General features: G+C 42.0%; 1 protein-coding gene across 5 annotated transcripts in view; it reads left to right on the forward strand.

Annotated features, from left to right (window-relative positions):
• The first annotated feature begins 259 nt into the window (after positions 1–259).
• The window catches only part of lhx9 (LIM homeobox 9), a 75,885-nt gene continuing 56,462 nt past the window's right edge, over positions 260–19,682 (forward strand). Inside the window, exons 1-3 of one of the 5 annotated variants that reach the window (XM_062980781.1) lie at positions 270–456; positions 2,771–2,918; positions 14,174–14,535. In XM_062980781.1, the coding sequence (XP_062836851.1) occupies positions 14,362–14,535 (174 nt within the window). In that variant the 5' untranslated portion in view covers positions 270–456; positions 2,771–2,918; positions 14,174–14,361. Of the gene's footprint in view, positions 457–2,770; positions 2,919–13,411; positions 14,536–19,682 lie in introns of those variants that run through there. The other 4 variants (XM_062980782.1, XM_062980778.1, XM_062980779.1 and 1 more) reach the window with 4 other exon arrangements.

The raw sequence follows: 19,682 nt of genomic DNA on the forward strand, positions 1-19,682 counted from the left end.
GGTCTTGACTCCGGTTTCCCTAAAAGGCACCTGCTTTTCTCTCCTCTCCATGTCAAAGGCTTTCATGGCTAGAATTACTTACTGGGTTACTGTGAGTTTTTCTGGCTGTATGGTGACGTTCCATACAGCCCGAAAAACTCACAGCCACCCGGAGCAGTTCGGTTGGGGTCCTGCCGCTTTGCGGTCACAATCCTCAACCAATGGCACCAGATCCTGCGCTCGAAGTGGCCTCGGAGTTGCCTTCTCTCTCCCTGCGTGCGCGTCTCTCAATCTCTTTCCCCGCCTCCTCCTATCCCTGGAATCAGATCACATTAGATCAAACCGATGACACCAGAAGAGACGGAGGCAGGACTGGCGCGAGTGGGAAGTCTCAAGAAGGAGGGAGAAGGAGAGAAGAGGAGAGCTCAGACGGACCTCTGTCCTCCAGGAAGCCCTCGCTTTGGCTGAGCTCCGCAGGTAGGAATGGGGAAAGGGGGCTGCTATTCTTGTTAGAGGGGATTAGACAACAGGAAGTGAGAGAAACCTATCCCTAGGAAGGAGAGAGTTGTCATCATGGGGAAAAAGGGTCTCTCCACTGAAGCTTTCTCACCAAGCTTTGTTTCCAAATTTTTCAAAATTATCACAGGTAGTGAGGTGAAACCTTCTGAACGGGGGCGCATCTAGCAAAACGCACACTGCAGGGGTGTCAACCCTTCCCTATACTATCCAAAGCTATTATATTGAATTATATTATTCTGTGCTATATTATATCTTCTGAACAGGGGCTCAGCTATCAAAACACACACCGCAGGGGTAGCAACCCTTCCCAATGCTCTCCAAAGCTAATGTATTGCATTGTACTGTATTGTATTGTATTATGGTAAAGGTAAAGGTTTGCCCTGACGTTAAATCCAGTCCTGTCTGACTCTGGGGGTTGGTGCTCATCTCCATTTCTAAGCCGAAGAGCCGGCGTTGTCCGTAGACACCTCCAAGGTCATGTGGCCGGCATGACTGCATGGAGCTCCGTTACCTTCCCGCCGGAGCGGTACCTATTGATCTACTCACATTGGCATGTTTTCGAACTGCTAGGTTGGCAGGAACTGGAGCTAACAGTGGGAGCTCCCCCCGCTTCCGGGTTATAAGATAATAAAAAGAATATAATATAATAATATAATAATATAATAATAGACTAGAGTAGAATAAAATCACATAATAAAATATAATACAAATATAAAATATCATAATATAATATAATAATAGTATAATAATATAATAATATAATATAATAATATAGTCATGAAGTGCCGTTATATATTATATTATATTATATTATGTTATGTTATGTTATGTTATGTTATGTTATGTTATGTTATATTATATTATATTATATTATATTATATTATATTATATTATATTATATTATAGATTCTGAAACCGGAGTGCAGATATCACCTCAGGGATATCAACCCTTCCCTAAGCTATCCGAAGCTATTATATTATATTATATTATATTATATTATATTATATTATATTATATTATATTATATCTTCTGAACAGGGGCACAACTATTTAAAAAAAACAAACACCACAGTGGGGTCAACCCTTCCCTATACTATCAAAAGATATAATATAATATAATATAATATAATATAATATAATATAATATAATATAATATAATATAATATAATATATCTTCTGAACAGGGGCACAGCTATCAAAACAAACACCGCAGAGGTGTCAATCCTTCCTTATGCTATCCAAAATTATTATACTATACTATACTATACTATACGATACTATACGATACTATACTATACTATATCTTCTGAACAGGGACACAGCTATCAATATAAACACCACAGAGGTGTCTACCCTTCCCTATGCTATCCCAAGCTATTATGTTAGATTATATTGTGTTGTCCAAGGCTTTCATGGCCGGAATCACTGGGTTGCTGTGAGTTTTCCGGGCTGTATGTTCCAGAAGCATTCTTTTCTGACGTTTCGCCTGCATCTATGGCAGGCATCCTCAGAGGTTGTGAGGTCTGTTGGGAACTAGGCAAGTGAAATGTTGTCTGTTTAAGGCAGGTGTGAATGTTGCAATTGATTAGCATTAAATGGCCTTTCAGTTTCAAGGTCCGCCTGCTTACTGCCTGGGTGAATCCTTTGTTGGGAGGTATTAAAACAAAACAAACACCCTTCCCCTATGTTATCTAAAGCTATTATAGGATAGTATTATATTGTAGTGTAGCATAGTATAGTATAGTATAAAAAAGGTAAAGGTTTTCTCTGACGTTAAGTCCAGTCATGTCTGACTCTGGGGGTTGGTGCTCATCTCTATTGCTAAGCCGAAGAGCCGGCGTTTTCCGTAGACACCTCCAAGGTCATGCGCCCGGCATGACTGCATGGAGCGCCCTTATCTTCCCGCAGGAGCGGTACCTATTGATTTACTCACATTGGCATGTTTTCGAACTGCTAGGTTGGCAGGAGTATAGTATAGTATAGTATAAATTGGCTTTTAAAATGTCCCCGTTCCCACTTACACACACATTCAACTTAGGAACAAACCTACAGAACCCATCCCCTTTATAACCAGAGGATTTTTTTTGTGTATGATCCCCTTCCCCCTGCTGTGGAGAAAACACCCTTTTTTAAAGTCCCTCGAGGCGAAAATGTTGCCTTAGGTCACAGCAAGCATCTCAGACAGGAATAGCAGTGCATCAAGCATTGCTGGTTTTCTTGTTCCTGGACTGACCCCTCCTTTTGCCCCTTTCTCTTTCTTTTTTCAAGAGAGAGAGAGAGAGAAAGAAGAGGAGGAATGGTGCGGACAGGAGACGCGCGTCTGGCGCTTTGCTCTCTAATTTAGAGCCTATATCCTTGCCAAAGGGGAGAAACAAAGGAGGAGGAGAAACTAAAGGAAAACTCACTAAAGGAAAAGAGGTTTGTACCTACAGTCGCCCAAGAAGCCAGGCGGCCCGAGGAAAGCAAGAGAAGGGTTAGCTGCCTCTTTAGTGAGATTTTGTATTGAATAGAAGGAGCTCAAGGGACTTTCACAGCAATCTGGTGACATTTGGAGTCTTTTTGTCTCGGGTATGGATAGGCTCAAAGGGTGGTGTACTAGGATTATAAAATGACTTTAAAATAACAACAACAGCAACACTATTATTCATTTAAAACTTCTTCATATTATTATGAAGTTAATGTTATTAATTATTAATAATATTATTATTAATCATAATAGGAAGAAGTTTTGTTCATACTTTACTTAATGAAGAAGGAATAATCATAATTAATGTTATTAATAGGAAGAAGTTTTGTTAATACAGTAAAGTCTCACTTATCCAAGCTAAACGGGCCGGCAGAAGCTTGGATAAGTGAATATCTTGGATAATAAGGAGGGATTAAGGAAAAGCCTATTAAACATCAAATTAGGTTATGATTTTACAAATTAAGCACCAAAACATCATGTTATATAACAAATTTGACAGAAAAAGTAGTTCAATATGCAGTAATGTTATGTTGTATTTACGAATTTAGCACCAAAATATCACGATATATTGAAAACATTGACTACAAAAATGGCTTGGATTATCCAGAAGCTTGGATAAGCGAGGCTTGGATAAGTGAGACTCTACTGTACTTTACTTAATGAAGAGGAGCCCCCGGTGGCGTAGTGGATTAAAGCCTTATGACTTGAAGGTTGGGTTGCTGACTTGAAAGCTGCCAGGTTCGAATCCCACCTGGGGAGAGTGCGGATGAGCTCCCTCTATCAGCTCCAGCTCCATGCGGAGACATGAGAGAAGCCTCCCACAAGGATAATAAAAACATCAAAACATCCGGGCGTCCTCTGGGGAACGTCCTTGCAGACGGCCAATTCTCTCACACCAGGAGCGACTCAGGTTGCTCCTGACACGAAAAAAAAACTTAATGAAGAAGTAATAATCATAATAATAATTAATGTTATTAATTATTAATGATATTATTAATCATAATATGAAGAAGTTTTGTTACTTTACTTAATGAAGAAATAATAATAATAATAATAATAATAATAATAATAATAATAATAATACGGAGAAGGTTTTTGTTGTTGTTAGCAAGCTAAAGTCCGACTGCAGGATAGATTAGATGGAGAAATCTAAGCCTTGGAGGAACTCAAGATCTGCTCTTGAAATAACTTCATCAAGGTGTCCAAACCAGGCAGTTTGACAACAATGCCTTGACTCAATGCTATGTGTAGGATCTTAGGAGTTGGTGCCTCACCAAACTACAAATCCAGGGCTTCAGTGGTGCCGTGGTTCATCCTAAAATCCTTAGCCTTCCTCTTAAATTCTCCACCTTTATACTATTCTGTTTTTGTGTTGCTCCAAAGATAGAGAATCCTCAAACTGACCGGGTTTTTTTTTTTAATGAAGAGCCTCCACTGAAGAGAAGAAGCCAAATAATGAGATCCCTCTCCTTTCCAGATTTCGGATCCCCCCTCCTCCTTGGTCTTTGCTAATTATTTCTCTTTTTCTCTTGTCGGCTCTTAATCCGCACGTGGATACTTTGTCCCCAGACGAAAGGAAGCCCCCTTCACGCTGTAATAGGCTTGCTTGGACGCCAGATCAGCCGAGGGAAATCGCCGCTTAGAGGGGATTAACTCTAGGAACCGACTGCCCCGTCTTGAGACCCCAAATCTGGGCGTAAAAGTCGCCCTCCGGCTTGTCAAACTCCGGCTCATCTGCGAGCAAAAGGCTTGGGCGAGGAGTCCTCAGAACTGGCGCTCCCGGGGCTTCAGCTCTCCTTCTTATCCCTTCCACATTCACTCCCTTTCTCACTCTCTCTTTTCTTCTCCCCTATGGGTTACAGCTGCTCCAAGCATTCCCCAAACGTTTCAGGAAAGGGAGGGAAGGAGGTTGGTGGCTCCTTTAAAGGAGGCTTTGTGGTTGACCATCCACATTTCCCCAGGCATGGAGAGTCTTTATGTTATTTAATTATTTATTATATTGTATATTTTATATATATTACTATATTATTATATTATTATACTATTAGTATAATATTATATTATTGTATATTTTATATATATTACTATATTATTATATTATTAGGAGCCCCCAGATGGCGTAGTGGACTAAGTGACTTGAAGGTTGGGTTGTTGACCTGAAAGCTGCCAGGTTCGAATCCCACCTGGGGAGAGTGTGGATGAGCTCCCTCTATCAGCTCCAGCTCCATGCGGGGACATGAGAGAAGCCTCCCACAAGGATGGTAAAAACATCAAAACATCCAGACGTCCCCTGGGCAACGTCCTTGCAGACTGCCAATTCTCTCACTCCAGAAGCAACTCCGGTTGCTCCTGACACGAAAAAAAATTATATTATTATACTATTATTATAATATTATATTATTGTATATTTTATATATATTACTATATTATTATATTATATTCTTATTCCGGCGGGAAGGTAACGGTGCTCCATGCCGGCCACATGACCTTGGAGATGTCTATGGACAACGCAGGCTCTTCGGCTTAGAAATGGAGATGAGCACCAACCCCCAGAGTCGGTCACGACTGGACTTAACGTCAGGGGAAACCTTTACCTTATCTTTTTATATTATTATATTATATTATTTTATTATTTTATTTTACTCTACTCTGTTATTATATTATTATATTTTTATTTTATTTATTTTTATTATCTTATAACCCGGAAGCGGGGGGAGCTCCCACTGTTAGCTCCAGTTCCTGCCAACCTAGCAGTTCGAAAACATGCCAATGTGAGTAGATCAATAGGTACCGCTCCCGCGGGAAGGTAAGGGCGCTTCATGTAGTCATGCCGGCCACATGACCTTGGAGGTGTCTACGGACAACACCGGCTCTTGGAGATGAGCGCCAACCCCCAGAGTCAGGCATGACTAGACTTAACGTCAGGGGAAACCTTTACCTTTACCTTATATTATTATATTATTATACTATTGTTATATTATATTTTATATTTGTATTATATTTTATTATTTTATTTTATTCTACTCTATTCTGTTATTATATTATTATATTTTTATTTTATTGTATTTTTATTATCTTATAACCCAGAAGCGGGGGAAGCTCCCGCTGTCAACCCCAGCATCTGCCAGCCTTGCAGTTTGAAAACATGCAAATGTGAGTAGATCAATAGGCGGGAAGGTAACGGCGCTCCATGCAGTCATGCCGGCCACATGACCTTGGAGGTGTCTACGGACAACGCCTGGGCTTTGAAATGGAGATGAGCACCAACCTCCAGAGTCAGACAGGACTAGACTTAATGTCAGGGAAAAACCTTTACCCTACCTTAACCTATATTATTATTATATTATATTATATTCTACTCTTTTTTTTTGAGCCACAGCTTGGTTTCTCTCCAGGGCAGGCAAGGCCTGGGAGCAAGTCTGAGGTGAGCTGGGCTGGATAGACACTACCATGTATAGTCAGTCTCCAAGTTAGGGACAAATAGGTTCTGTAGGTTTCTTAAGTTGAATTTGTTTATAATTCAGACAGGGGCATTTTAAAGTGTAGCTCCAGCCATATATATAACCCTTCCCTATGCCATCCAAAGCTTGTGTATGTTTGTTTATACACACACACACACATAAGTTTTGGATGGCATAGGGAAGGGTTAACATCCCTGTGGTATTTCTTTTACTGTCTATGCCCGTTTTGAAGATTTCCCCTCACTTTCTGTCCCTTCAATATAATTGGATGGTTGTTGTCTTGACAAGGATTGGTGATAAAGCTTCAGTGGAGACACCTTTCCCCATGATAACTCTTTCAGGAGTAAGTTTCCCTTCCCAGGGATAGATTTATCTCACTTCCTGTTGTCTGTGCCCATTTGTAAGTCAGATGCCTGTGATGCAGTTTCAGAATGCAGATGAGCTGCTTTGAACTGGATTATATGAATCTAGGCTACCATATAATTCAATTCACTATAGGTAATCTGCAATCTGAAACTGCATTGTATAGATCCAACCTAGTACTGATGCTCTGCACTAACAAAGACAATAATAACACACAAGATTTGGACAGCAGTCTCCTCCTTCCTGATACTCCTCCTTCTCCTCATCTGCTTCTTTCTACTCTTCTTCTGAATCTTCTTCTTCCTCCTCATCTACTTCTTTCTACTCTTCTCCTCCTCCTCCTCCTCCTCCTCCTCCTCCTCCTCCTCCTCCTCCCTCCTCCTCCTCCTCCTCCTCCTCCTCCTCCTTCCTCTTCAATTCCCTTAAATATCTTTGAATTCAGATGGTGCCTAAGCATCAGGGTCTTACAAGTAGCCTACTCTTTCTCATCCTCTTTCTAATCTATCTTCCCAGGGTCATTCTTTATCTTTACATTTTATTTCTGGATCTCAAAAGTTTTTATTTTATTTTTACAACCATATTGCAGAAATGACATTCTTAATCCAGATCAAATACAATACATTTACATGGTGGCTTCCTCTCCCTCTTTCTCTCCCCAAATCTACTCATGTAGGCATACATAAACACTTCTGAACAGAATTGTCCCCCATTCTACTATTTCCTCCTTCCACCACTCCCCTTGCAGTGATCTCTCTTTCTTTGGATTTAAGACATTCCTATACAACCTTGACCTTCCTTCCCAGTAAAAAATCACAAGCACAGATTCTAACAAATACCAAATTATGGAGCCTATTTTCTAAACCGTTTTCCCTCCTTCCCACAAAGTTCAGAGATAGTTCCCACTCCTTAACAAAGATCTCCATACACATGATCCAAAACTTCCTCCAGGTCCACCTCCTCTCCTCCCATGAAGTTCCAACCCTCCAGTTATATATATATATCTCATCTTCTGTTCCTTCCTTTATGCCAGTAGTTCTCAACCTGTGGGTCCCCAGGTGTTTTGGACTGCAACTCTCAAAAATTCCAGCCATTCGGATTTCTGGGAGTTGAGGGGCAAAACATCTGGGGACCCACATCTGGGATCTGCCACCAAATCCCAAGCTTAGCTTTCCTTCTCTTGCTTCCACTGGTGTAAACGAGTCCATTAGATGTTCTCTTTCTTCTGTTTCTCCAAAAATTTCTTCCAACATTGCTGTTTTTTCCCACTTGATGCACCATCACCTTCATCTGAGTCAATGAGAGTCCCACTTCTTAAGGTTCTGTTATCACTTCTTAATTTTTTTACTAAGATCTGGATCAACCGATCCATCTCGATCCATCTCGTTGCTTAGATCTCAGTCAGGGTTTTCTGATTTCAATCTCCCATTTTAGCTGGTATTTCAGATTCTGTATAGAATCTGGACTCTGCAAAGTAGTCCCTCTGAAAGGCCAAGCATGTTGGGGAGTTGTCTCATTCTTCTGTCTCTCCCATTGAAAGAATGGGATGCCCCTACACTGTGGAGAAGCAGGGTTGTTGTATGTTTTCCAGGCTGTATGGCCGTGTTCTAGAAGTATTCTCTCCTGACGTTTCGCCCACATCTATGGCAGGCATCCTCAGAGGTTGTGAGGGTATGGGAGAAACTAAGCAAGGAAGGTTTATATATCTGTGGAAAGTCCAGGGTGAGAGAAGAACTCTTTGTCAGTTGGAGGAGAAGGTTTTGATGACAGGAGAGTCACCTATAAACTATCTTTTGGTGTCGTTTCCTTCTGGTTGTCTTAGTTCCTTCTCCTGCTGTTGATACCTAGGACAGAAAGAAAGGGACTTGATGGAGAAGGCCTTCCAGGCCCTCATCCTTAAGGTTTGGGTTTATCTAGGTGATGGACAGCGTTGTGGGTCAGATACAGTCTGGTGTTCCTTATCTTCGCAGCCTCAGTTTCTTTCCAGACCACTCTGTGGGAGGAGACACCCTGCTTTTCCTGTTATTTCCCCACCCCACCCATGTTGACATTGCATATCCTCGTTTATCCAATTGAAAGTGGGGAGAATAACCACTATAAAGGGGAAATGGTTTTCCACCTCCAACTCCCCCACTCCAATAAAATGAACTATCCTTCTCTGCCTGCCCTGGAGTCTTCAGGAATAATGGAACAGAGCCCCAAACCCTTCCAATGGGAAGGAAGGCAAGGAAGCAGCCCAGACAGGCGACGGTACTATTTGACACTTGGAGGTGGAAAGAAGCGGCTGGGTGATCAGAGGAAGGAAAATGGAGGCAGCGCAGAGGTGGAGGGAGGTGGGAAGAATAAGGATGAGGGTAGGGGAAGGGGAGGAAGAAGAGGAGGAAGGGGGAGGAGAAAGGAAGGGAGAGGAAAAGATGGAGAGGAGAAGGAAGAGGAGGGAATAGGGAGGACGAAGAAGAAGAGGAAGCAAGGGAGAAGGAAGAGGTGGAGGAGGAGGAGAAGGAGAGGAGGGGAGGAAGAAGAGAAGGAAGAGGGGAGGGGGAAGAGGAGGAGGAGGAAGAGGAGAGAAAGAAAGAAGAGAAGGAAGAGGGGAGGGGAAAAGGGAAGAGGAGGAGGAGGAAGAGGAGAGGAAGAAAGAAGAGAAGGAAGAGGGGAGAGGGAAAAGGAAGAGGAGGAGGAGGAAGAGGAGAGGAAGAAAGAAGAGAAGGAAGAGGGGAGAGGGAAAAGGAAGAGGAGGAGGAGGAAGAGGAGGGGAGAAAGAAGAGAAGGAAGAGGGGAGAGGGAAAAGGAAGAGGAGGAGGAGGAAGAGGAGGGGAGAAAGAAGAGAAGGAAGAGAGGAAGGGAAGGAGAAGGAGGATGAAGAAGAGGAAAAAGAAATGGGGATGAGGGTGAGGAAGAAAAGGAGGAAGAGGAAGAAGGGAAGAAGGGAAGAAAGGAAGGAGGAGGTGGAAGAAGAAAAGAAAGAAGAGGAGGAGGGAAGGGAAGGAAGAAGAGGAGGAGGAAGGGGAAGAGAAGGAGGAGGAAGAGAAGGAGAAGGGGAGGAGGTGGAAGAAGAAGAGAAAGAGGAGGAGGAGGAGAGGAAGAAGATCAGGAGGAGGGGTCATGCAGCTCAAACGGGCTTCTCGCTGCCTCCAGGATCGACATTTCCCTTGCCTCAATGTCCAGAGTAACCAATGCAATAAAGCTTGAGCTGGGAAAGAGCAGGGAAAGTACAAGTCAGCTTTAGGTACACTTTGGAAGAAGTATTGGGATAATATCTCGATCAGGGTCCGGGGCCCCATCCAAAACTTTAGACTTACGGTCGCCTTGAGTCTGAAACGACTTGAAGACACACAACAACAACAATCTTAATTAATTTGACTCTCTCATCAGGCCTGGTTTCCTTTCGTGTGTCCCAATTTTGGTCTCTCCGCATTCTTTGTATTTATTTATATTTTAAGTATATGTCTCATCACTATTTAAATCCTATCAATCACTGCCCCAGCGACCTATGTATTCAAGGATTAAAACCCATTGCGCAAGAGAGAGCCCTGATCTTCGCTCCGGAACGAATTCGGTACATTCGGCCGATACCGTCGAAACTTCGACTCTTTCGCCCTCCTGCGGTTCCTGGGTCTGTTTCCTGCGACCTCGGTTTCCGCCCCAAGATCTCTTGTCACCTAATTGCATTACTTACAGTAAATAGACAGCCCTGCTGTCGGGGGTCCTCGTTGAAACAAGGGCACGTCGTCTCTTGTTTTAATGCGCAGCTCGGCTTATTTCACTCGATTGGCTTGAGCCGCTCCGTGAAAAACGATGGTGGAAGGAAGGCTTGTTTGTCCCAGGCCGAGAGTTCCGATATATAATTTAATACTCGCTTCTCACCCTGAAGAATTCGGATTAAAAATCCGTTTTGTAAATAAATAATCCGTTGGATTTCGGAAAGGAAAGGGCCCTACTTCGTTTCGATCAGATTTCGGAGAGGGAAGGGCCTTGCTTCGACTGCCTTTCCTACTGCAATGAATGCGTTCAAATGAGATCCAGACATTAGGGGCCACAATCCAGCGCAAAGGGAAGAGGGGGGATAATTAAGGGCTACTCCGGAGTGTCTTGAGCCGGTTTACTCCTCAGCCACGTGCCAAAAGACCACACGAGGCTCCTTACAAAGAGATTTCGTCCTTCTTTTATCCCTCCCTCTCTCCATCCCGTCCGCACTTTTTATCTTCCTTCATCCCTTCCTGTATCCCTCCTTTCTTTCCTTTCTCCCCCTTTCTTCCTTTCTTTTTTCATCTGTCTCTCCTGTCCCTCCTTTTTTTCCTCCCCCTTTTTACCTTCCTTCCTTTTAAAAATATCTTCCTCCAGCCCTTCCTTCCCACTTTTTACATCCTTTCCTTCTTTCCTTCATCCTTTCTTCCTCCCCTCCTCCCCTTTTTACCTTCCCGCCTTCTTTCTTTTATACTTTTCTCCCATCCACTCTTTCTTCCACTTTTTACCTTCCTTCATACCTTCCTTCCTTTATCCCTCCCTCCCTCCATTCTTTCTTTCTTTTCTTCCTTCCTTCCTTCTTTAATCCCTCATTTCCCCCTTTTGTCTCTCCTTTTATATTCCCTCCTTCCTTTTAAATATCTTCTTCCCACCCTCTCTCTCCGTCCATTCATCCTTTCTTCTTCTGTCCTTCTTTCTTTCATCCTGCCCTCCCTCCTTCCCTCCCCCCTTCCTCCTTCCTTCATCCCTTCCTCCTTTCCTTCCTTCTTTTATCCCTCCCTCCTGATCTTGCTTTTTTCCTCCCCTTTTTACATTCCCTTCTTCCTTTGTAAATACCTTCCTCCCGTCCTTCCATCCCACTTTTTACCTTCCTTCATCCCCTCTTTCCTCCGTCCCTCCTTCATAAATCCCTTCCTTCCTTCTGTCCTCCCTTCCTTCTTTCACCCCTCCCTCCTTCTATCCCATCCTTCCTTCCTTTCCACTTTTTACTTTCCTTCACCCCTTCCTTCCTGCTGGGCCCATAACCCTTTGTTGGGGAAGCTGAGCTGTTAGGCTCAAAAATAACCCTCAGTTGGGGTGAATTCACCATAAATATAGCAAAGTATCAAAAGTAAACTTCATAACCAGCATAAACTTAGGTAAGGAATGGAAGCTTATGTAGCTCACCTCACATAAGTTTCTGCTAGTTATGAAATATAGCAATATTTGTGGTGAAATCAACTCAGGGTTATTTTTGAGCCTTACAGCTCAGACTCCCCAAAACTAACTTTATCCCTCCTTTCTTTCCTTTTCCTCCCTTCCTCCTCCTTTTTACTTTCCCTCCTTTTATACCTTCCTTCCTTCATGCCTTCTTTCCTTTGTCCCTCCCTACTTTCCTTCTTTCCTTCCTGTCCCTCCTTTTTTCCTCCCCCTTTTTACCTTTCTCTTCCTTTTTAAATATCTTCCTCTTGTCCTTCCTTCCCACTTCTCACCTTCCTTTATCCCTCCCTCTCTCCTTCATTCAGCTTTTCCTTACTTCTTTCATCCCTCCCTCCATCCCTTCCTTCCTTCCCACTTTTTACCTTCTTTCACCCCTTCCTTCCTGCTGGGCCCATAACCCTTTGTTGGGGAATCTGAGCTGTTAGGTTCAAAAATAATCCTCAGCTGGGGGTGATTCAACCATAAATATAGCAAAGTATCAAAAGTAAATTTCATAACCAACAGAAACTTAGGTAAGGAAAGTTTCTGTTGGTTATGTAGTTTACTTTTGGTAAAGGTTTTCCCCTTGAGTTGTCGAAGGCTTTCATGGCCGGGATCACAGGGTTGTTGTATGTTTTCCGGGCTGTATGGCCATGTTCCAGAAGTATTCTCTCATGACGTTTTGCCCACATCTATGGCAGGTATCCTTAGAGGTTATGAGGATGCCTGCCATTGATGTGGGCGAAACGTCAGGAGAGAATACTTCTGGAACATGGCCATACAGCCCGGAAAACATACAACCAGATGCGGTTCAACCACCAGGCCAACTAGGCAGTTGCCTGTGGCGCCATCTTGTTGGGGGCGCCATCGAGGCAACTCCTTTGCAAGGTATTGAACTGCTTTTTCTGTTGATTTGTTGTAAAACATGATGTTTTAGTGCTTAATTTGTAAAATATTAATGTATTTTGATGTTTATTAGGCTTTTCCTTAATCCCTCCTTATTATCAAACATTTTCGCTTATCCAATGCTTTTATTTTTCAGTGATTGGTTGGGGGGGGGGGTGCCAAAATTCTGTTCACCTACACTTGAAAAATACCTAGGGCCAGCTCTGCATATAACAACCCTGTTTCCCCTTGACATTAAGTCTAGTCTTGTCCGACTTTGGGGGGTGGTGCTCATCTCCATTTCCATGCCTTTCCATTACTTCTGGTCCTGGTGGAATCACCCAGGACTGAGAGTTATTTTTGAGTTGCTGTGAGTCTTTCAGGCAGTATGGTCATGTTCCATAAGCTTTCTCTCCTGACGTTTCACCCACATCTATGGCAGGCCTGCTCAGAGGTTGTGTGGCTATTTTTGAGCCTAACAGCTCAGATTCTCCAACACTTCCTTCTTTCCTTTTCCGCCCTCCCTCCTTCATCCTATCTTCCTTCCGTCCGTCCTTTCCCCACTTTTTACCTCCCTCCTTTCTTGGTCCCATCAGGAAAGAACGCCTTCCAGCCAAGTTGCGTTCAAAGGAGCCAAGTCTTCTCTCTCCTCCCTCCCTTCTCTCCCTTTTCCCATTGTAAAGAGTTTTTTTTTTTCAATTATTAAAAAAAGGCGATTTGAACTTGGGGACTGAACCGGAGGGCAGGCATTTGGGTCTTGGAGGGGCGGGGTGTCGTGGGGAGACAGCAGAGGGGAGCCCGGCCTCCTCTCTCCCCTTTTCCTTCCTCGGATCCCCCCTCCTCTTCCTCCTCCGGCAGATTTGTCACTCATGGGGGGTGTGAGGCAAGGCAGAGGGGGCTTGGAGGAGTTTGACAGCTCTTTGTTGTCTGTATAAGAAGAAGGGGAGGGGGAGGAGAGGGGAGGGGGGGGCTGCGGGTGGCAGCTCACGGACGGCGGGCTCCTCCTCCTGAATTATCCGAAATGGGTTGGCTCTCGCCTCCAACAAATTGGACGGAGCGCCGGAGAGCCACAGTCCCAAATCCCGACCGAGAGGCAGAAGCTGATTGCTGGGAGAGCAAAGCGGAGAGGTCGCGGCTTCTTTAAGGCGGAAGGAAAAAAAAAAGAGCCAAGCACCGAAGAGAAGCCTTTTTATTTATTTATTTTTTCTTTGTGTCTTGACCAAAAAAACATCCCGCCTTTGGGGTGTTGTTGTGCAGTTTTCGGTGCCCTAGCTGCATTTGCTCCTTTTCTTTTCCTTTGCCCCATCTTTCGATCTCTCTCTCTTTTTTCTGTCTCTTTCTTTCTCTTTCCCGTTCAGGGTCCGTGCACTACCCGCTGACCCGTTCCCCTCCTCCGCCCCTTTTTCCTTCCTTCCTTCCTTCCTCCCTCCTTTCCCCTTCTTTCCCGCCCCCCCCCCCCCCTCAGTTGGGTCCCGCGTGGGCCTCTCCCTCGTCTCCCCCTCTTCGGATGCTGTGAAGCCGGCGGCGGAGACTCTGGGGCCCGTCTATGGAAATAGTGGGGTGCCGAGCCGAAGGCAACGCGTGTCCTTTCCGCCCGCCCGCCATGCTTTTCCACGGCATCTCCGGGGGCCACATCCAGGGCATCATGGAGGAGATGGAGCGGCGCTCCAAGACCGAGTCGCGCCTCGCCAAAGCCGGGCAGGTCAACGGACGGGAAGCGGTAAGAGCGGCCGAGAAAGGGGCGGAGGAGAGGGAGGAAGGGATGTGGTTCTCCTCTCCAAACTCTAGGGAGACCCTCTACAAAACGGCCCCTTCCCATCCCACCTAAGGACCTCATCATACTAGAACTTGGACCCACTTTAAATCCACTTTAAATCCACTTAGCTTAGCCTAACAGGTCCTGGACCTCACAACTGCAAACCCCAGAATCCTGCAGGAGGCAGAAACCACATTTACAGTGAATTCATGCTCTAGTGCGATGAGGCAATTACTAAAAGTCCACCAGATAGGCACAAACACAACGCTTTCTCCTTTGGAGATTCAGACTGGCTCTCCCCTGCCTTATATATTAGGTGTTGTTGATGTTAAAATGAGAAAGGTCCCAAGCTGTTAGGACAGAATCGTTTGAAAAAGTGTAACCTTTCACTCGCTCAACAGTAGCAGAGTCAAAACACAGCGGAGTTGAGCTTGTTTAACAAAAGGAAACAAACAAAATAGGCCGGGCTGTGGCGCAGGCTGATTAGCAGTCATCTGCAACAAATCACTCTGACCAAGAGGTCATGAGTTCGAGGCCCGCCCGTGCCTGCGTCTGTCTCCGTCTCTGTTCTATGTTATGGCATTGAATGTTTGCCTTATATGTGCAATGTGATCCGGCCTGAGTCCCCTTCGAGGAATATAAATACCGTAAATAAATAAATAATAAATAAAATACAGTAGAGTCTCACTTATCCAAGCTAAACCGGCCCGGGAGAACCTTGGATAAGCGAATATCTTGGATAATAATGAGGGATTAAGGAAAAGCCTAGGTTTCCCCTGACTTTGTCCAGTCATGACTGACTCTAGGGGTTGGTGCTCATCTCCATTTCTAAGCTGAAGAGCCGGCGTTGTCGGTAGACACCTCCAAGGTCGGCATGACTGCATGGAGCGCCGTTACCTTCCCGCCAGAGTGGTATCTATTGATCTACTCACATTTGCATGTTTTCGAACTGCTAGGTTGGCAGGAAACGCCTATTAAACATCAAATTAGGTTATGATTTTACAAATTAAGCACCAAAACATCATGTTATACAACAAATTTGACAGAAAAAGTAGTTCAATGCACAGTAATGTTATGTTGTAATTACTGTATTTACAAATTTAGCACCAAAATATCATGATATATTGAAAACATTGACTACAAAAATGCCTTGGATAATCCAGAACCTTGGATAAGCGAGTCTTGGATAAGTGAGACTCTACTGTACCTCACAACCTCTGAGGATGCCTGCCATAGATGTGGGTGAAACATCAGGAGAGAATGCTTCTGGAATACGGACATACAGCCCGGAAAAATCACAGCAACCCAAACAAAATACAGGTGGGTTGCTGTGGATTTTCCATGTTTGGGCTGTATGGCCACAAAATACTTCATAATAGTAGTAGCAATAATAATAATAATCCTAAACACTTGGGAAGTGTTGGACTTGTGATTTTGTAATACGAAATCCAGCATATCTATCTCGTTTGCTGTGTCATACAATGTCGTTGTGTCAATAATAATAATAATAATAATAATAATAATAATAATAATAATAATAAGGGATTCAGGGCGGCTTACAGCAATCAACAGATACAGAAAATAATATAAGCAGTAGACAATAGACAGCAATAAACAATTATCACTTAATATAATTAAAATAGCATAATAGAAACATTAATAAATAACATAATATAAACTTTAATAAATAACAGTTTAAAAGCTATTTGCCCTCTATTTAAAATATATTTGCCCTCTAACAGCTCATAAAAAAGAAATATACACATACACACATCTGGGCCCACAACCTATTGTATGTTTATGCCCAGATTATTTGCTTTGAACTGGGTTGTATGAGTCCAATCCTGGGTTATGGGGCATTGTAGAGTCAGCCTCAGATAATGTTCCGCTTCAGGTGGTTGAATAGAAAGTGTCCTATAAATGAAGACGTTTTCACAGAAAAACAAGACATTCCAGGACGGCTCTAAAACTCATTACTAGAAGAAAAGTCCTATCCCGCCGACTCAGACTGGATCTACACTGCCACACAATGCAGATTTAACTGCGTTGGATTATATGAGACTGAGCTGTATTATTTTTTTTCGAAGGCTAGCTTTCATCAGCCACAGATGCAGGCGAAACTTCAGGAGCAAATGCTGCTAGAACTCAACCACACAGCACCCTGAGCCTACACTGCTATATAACCCAGTTCAAAGCAGTTAATCGCCCTGAATCCTCCTGGGGAGATAGGATGGCCTATAAATAAAATTATTATTATTATTATTATTATTATTATTATTATTATTATTATTTAAATTCTGAAACTTTATAATAAGGCATTCAGCCTTATTATTGACCCTCTTTCTTCCATCTTCCAAGCCAGTCTGGAGCTGGGTCTACTCTGTTAGAACTGCATTTATGCTCAGTGTGGAGCTATATAATGCTGTTCAAATTGCATTCTTTTTCCAGTGTAGATCCAGCTTGTGTCAGGGCTAATAGAGACCTTTTAAAATATCAAAACAACCAGGATCAGGACACACCCAAAGTCCAAGGCACCTTCAGTTTAAACTTGTAGCCTTTCAAGACTCGATCAGCTCATTTCGGGCTTCAAAACACTGAAGCCCTTAGTTATTTTCGTGTTAAGGCTTGGGCTGGATCTACACCGCCATATAGTGCAGCTTGAGTTGGATTCAATGGTCAGTGTAGAGAGCCAAATCATGCAGTCCAAATGCCATGATTCTATGGGAGTTTTTGTCCCGTTAGAAATCCATAAGGACCGAATAATGGCTTTTGGGAAAGCTGCTTCTCCTAGAAGTTTTCAGACTGGGACAAAAAAATTCCCCAGGAAATCAAAATCCTACTGATGAGAAGCAGAGCTATTGAACGACAACAAAAAGAGAGTATTAGAAACAAAATTCCCAGTGGGAAGATGAGGAGGACAAAACTGTGTGTTTTGGCATCATTTTTTTTACAAGCCAGTTTGCCTTTCCTCTTTTTCTCCCACTTCAAAACACGCCAAAGTTTCCCCGATAAAGGATAGTTCGAGTTCTGGGATTCTCTGGGCATTTCGGAGATTAGATTCCAATGAAATTCTGTTTTTAGAGAGAGAAAGAAATCGGATGGCTCCTAAGTCCAAACTATTATTATCATCATCATCATCATCATCATCATCATCATCATCATCATCATCATAAAAAAAACACATCTGGGCCTATAACCTATGTATGTTTATGCCCAGATTGTTTGCTTTGAACAGGGTTATATGAGTCCACACTGCCGGATATAATCTGGGACCCGATCCGGATATATATAATGATATCTCTATATCTATTTATATATCATTATATATTATTAGTATAGATATAGATCTTTCATTATATATATCAGGATCGGATCCCAGATGAGTAGTAATAAAACTAAGTAATATATACTAATATAATAATAATAACTTAGTAATATATTAATAATTATATATAATGATACATCTATTTATATATTGTTATATATTAGTATAGATATAGATCTATCATTATCTATATCAGGATCGCATCCCAGATGAGTAGTAATAAAACTAATAGCAATATATACTAATATAAAAATAATAATAATATCTTAGTAGTATACTAATAATAATATATCCACATCTATTTATATATCATTATATATTATTATATATAGATATATCATTATATATATCAGGATCGGATCCCAGATGAGTAGTAATAAAACTAATAGTAATATATACTAATATAATAATAATATCTTAGTATACTAATAATAATATGTAATGATATATCTATATCTATTTATATATCATTATATATTATTAGTATAGATATATCATTATATATTATTATATACTAATAATATATAATGATATATCTATATCTATTTATATATCATTATATATTATCAGTATAGATATAGATATATCATTATATATTATTATTAGTATACTACTAAGGTATTATTATTATATTAGTATATATTACTATTAGCTTTATTACTACTCATAATAAATTGTTATTATTATTATTATTATTATTATTGGTATTACTAAACTATTAGTATCTGTAGCACCACTATTATAATAAAAAGTACTCTAACGAAGTCCATCTTCAAAGATTTAATCTACTGTAAGTACTTATACTACTAAGATATTATTATTATATTAGTATATATTAGTATTAGTATTATTACTACTCACAATAAATTATTATTAATATATTGTTATTGGTATTGCTATACTATTAGTATTAGTAGCACCACTATTATAATAAAAAGTACTCTAACGAACAATTGATCCATCTTCAAAGATTTAATCTCCTTTTCGTTTTCTGGACGTTGGAAAGCCCAGCTCAGCTTTGAAACTAGAACAGAAAAGGCATTAGCCTCGCTTGGGTTCCCAGCTCTACGCTTGAAAGAAGCTAGGTTCTTAATTTTGTTTAAAGGGCCACTGATTGAGACTGAGCGAACTCGACCAAACGGAAGAAATCTCCGCGTTTGAAAGCGGAAGGAAGATGTTTTCCGTTTCCGGAAATACTTTTTCTTTAAAAAAAAAAATCTAATAAACACGTTGCCTGGAATCTTTTCTTCTTTAGCGCCCGATCAGACACACGAAAAGTCTCTTCCTTTGAGAGCGTTCAATTCCCCGAGAAAAGGGAGCCCAGAGAAAGGAAGCCAAGCGAAGAAAATCAAGGGCTTTGTAGGCATTTAAAACGCTTTTCTTAGGAGGGTTCCCCAAATCGGAAAGGAGGAAAAGAGTCCCCTCTTCTTTGCATGCTTTCCTCTGCGGGAGTTTTGCCACAGTTCTCTGTTTTCGGGAAAACAAACTATCTCCTGATCCTCCCCCCCCCCCCCCCGAAAGTATAGATTCAAATGTCTAAAAGAAATGGGTTAAAAATAAAAAAATAAAAAGGATACAGGAGAGAAGCAGCTTCCCGCCTTCTTTTGAAGTGGAGTTCAGGATTATTATAATATCTCTGTCTCTCTTATCACTATCACTCTACCTCTCTATCGCTATAATAAATAATAACAATAACTACAACACTTAATTTATATTCCGCCCTTCTCCCTGGGGAACTCTATCTGTCGCTATCTCAATTTCTCTATCTCTCTCTATATATCTACCT

This window comes from Anolis carolinensis, chromosome 4 (assembly GCF_035594765.1).
Source record: "Anolis carolinensis isolate JA03-04 chromosome 4, rAnoCar3.1.pri, whole genome shotgun sequence".
Lineage (NCBI taxonomy): Eukaryota > Metazoa > Chordata > Lepidosauria > Squamata > Dactyloidae > Anolis > Anolis carolinensis.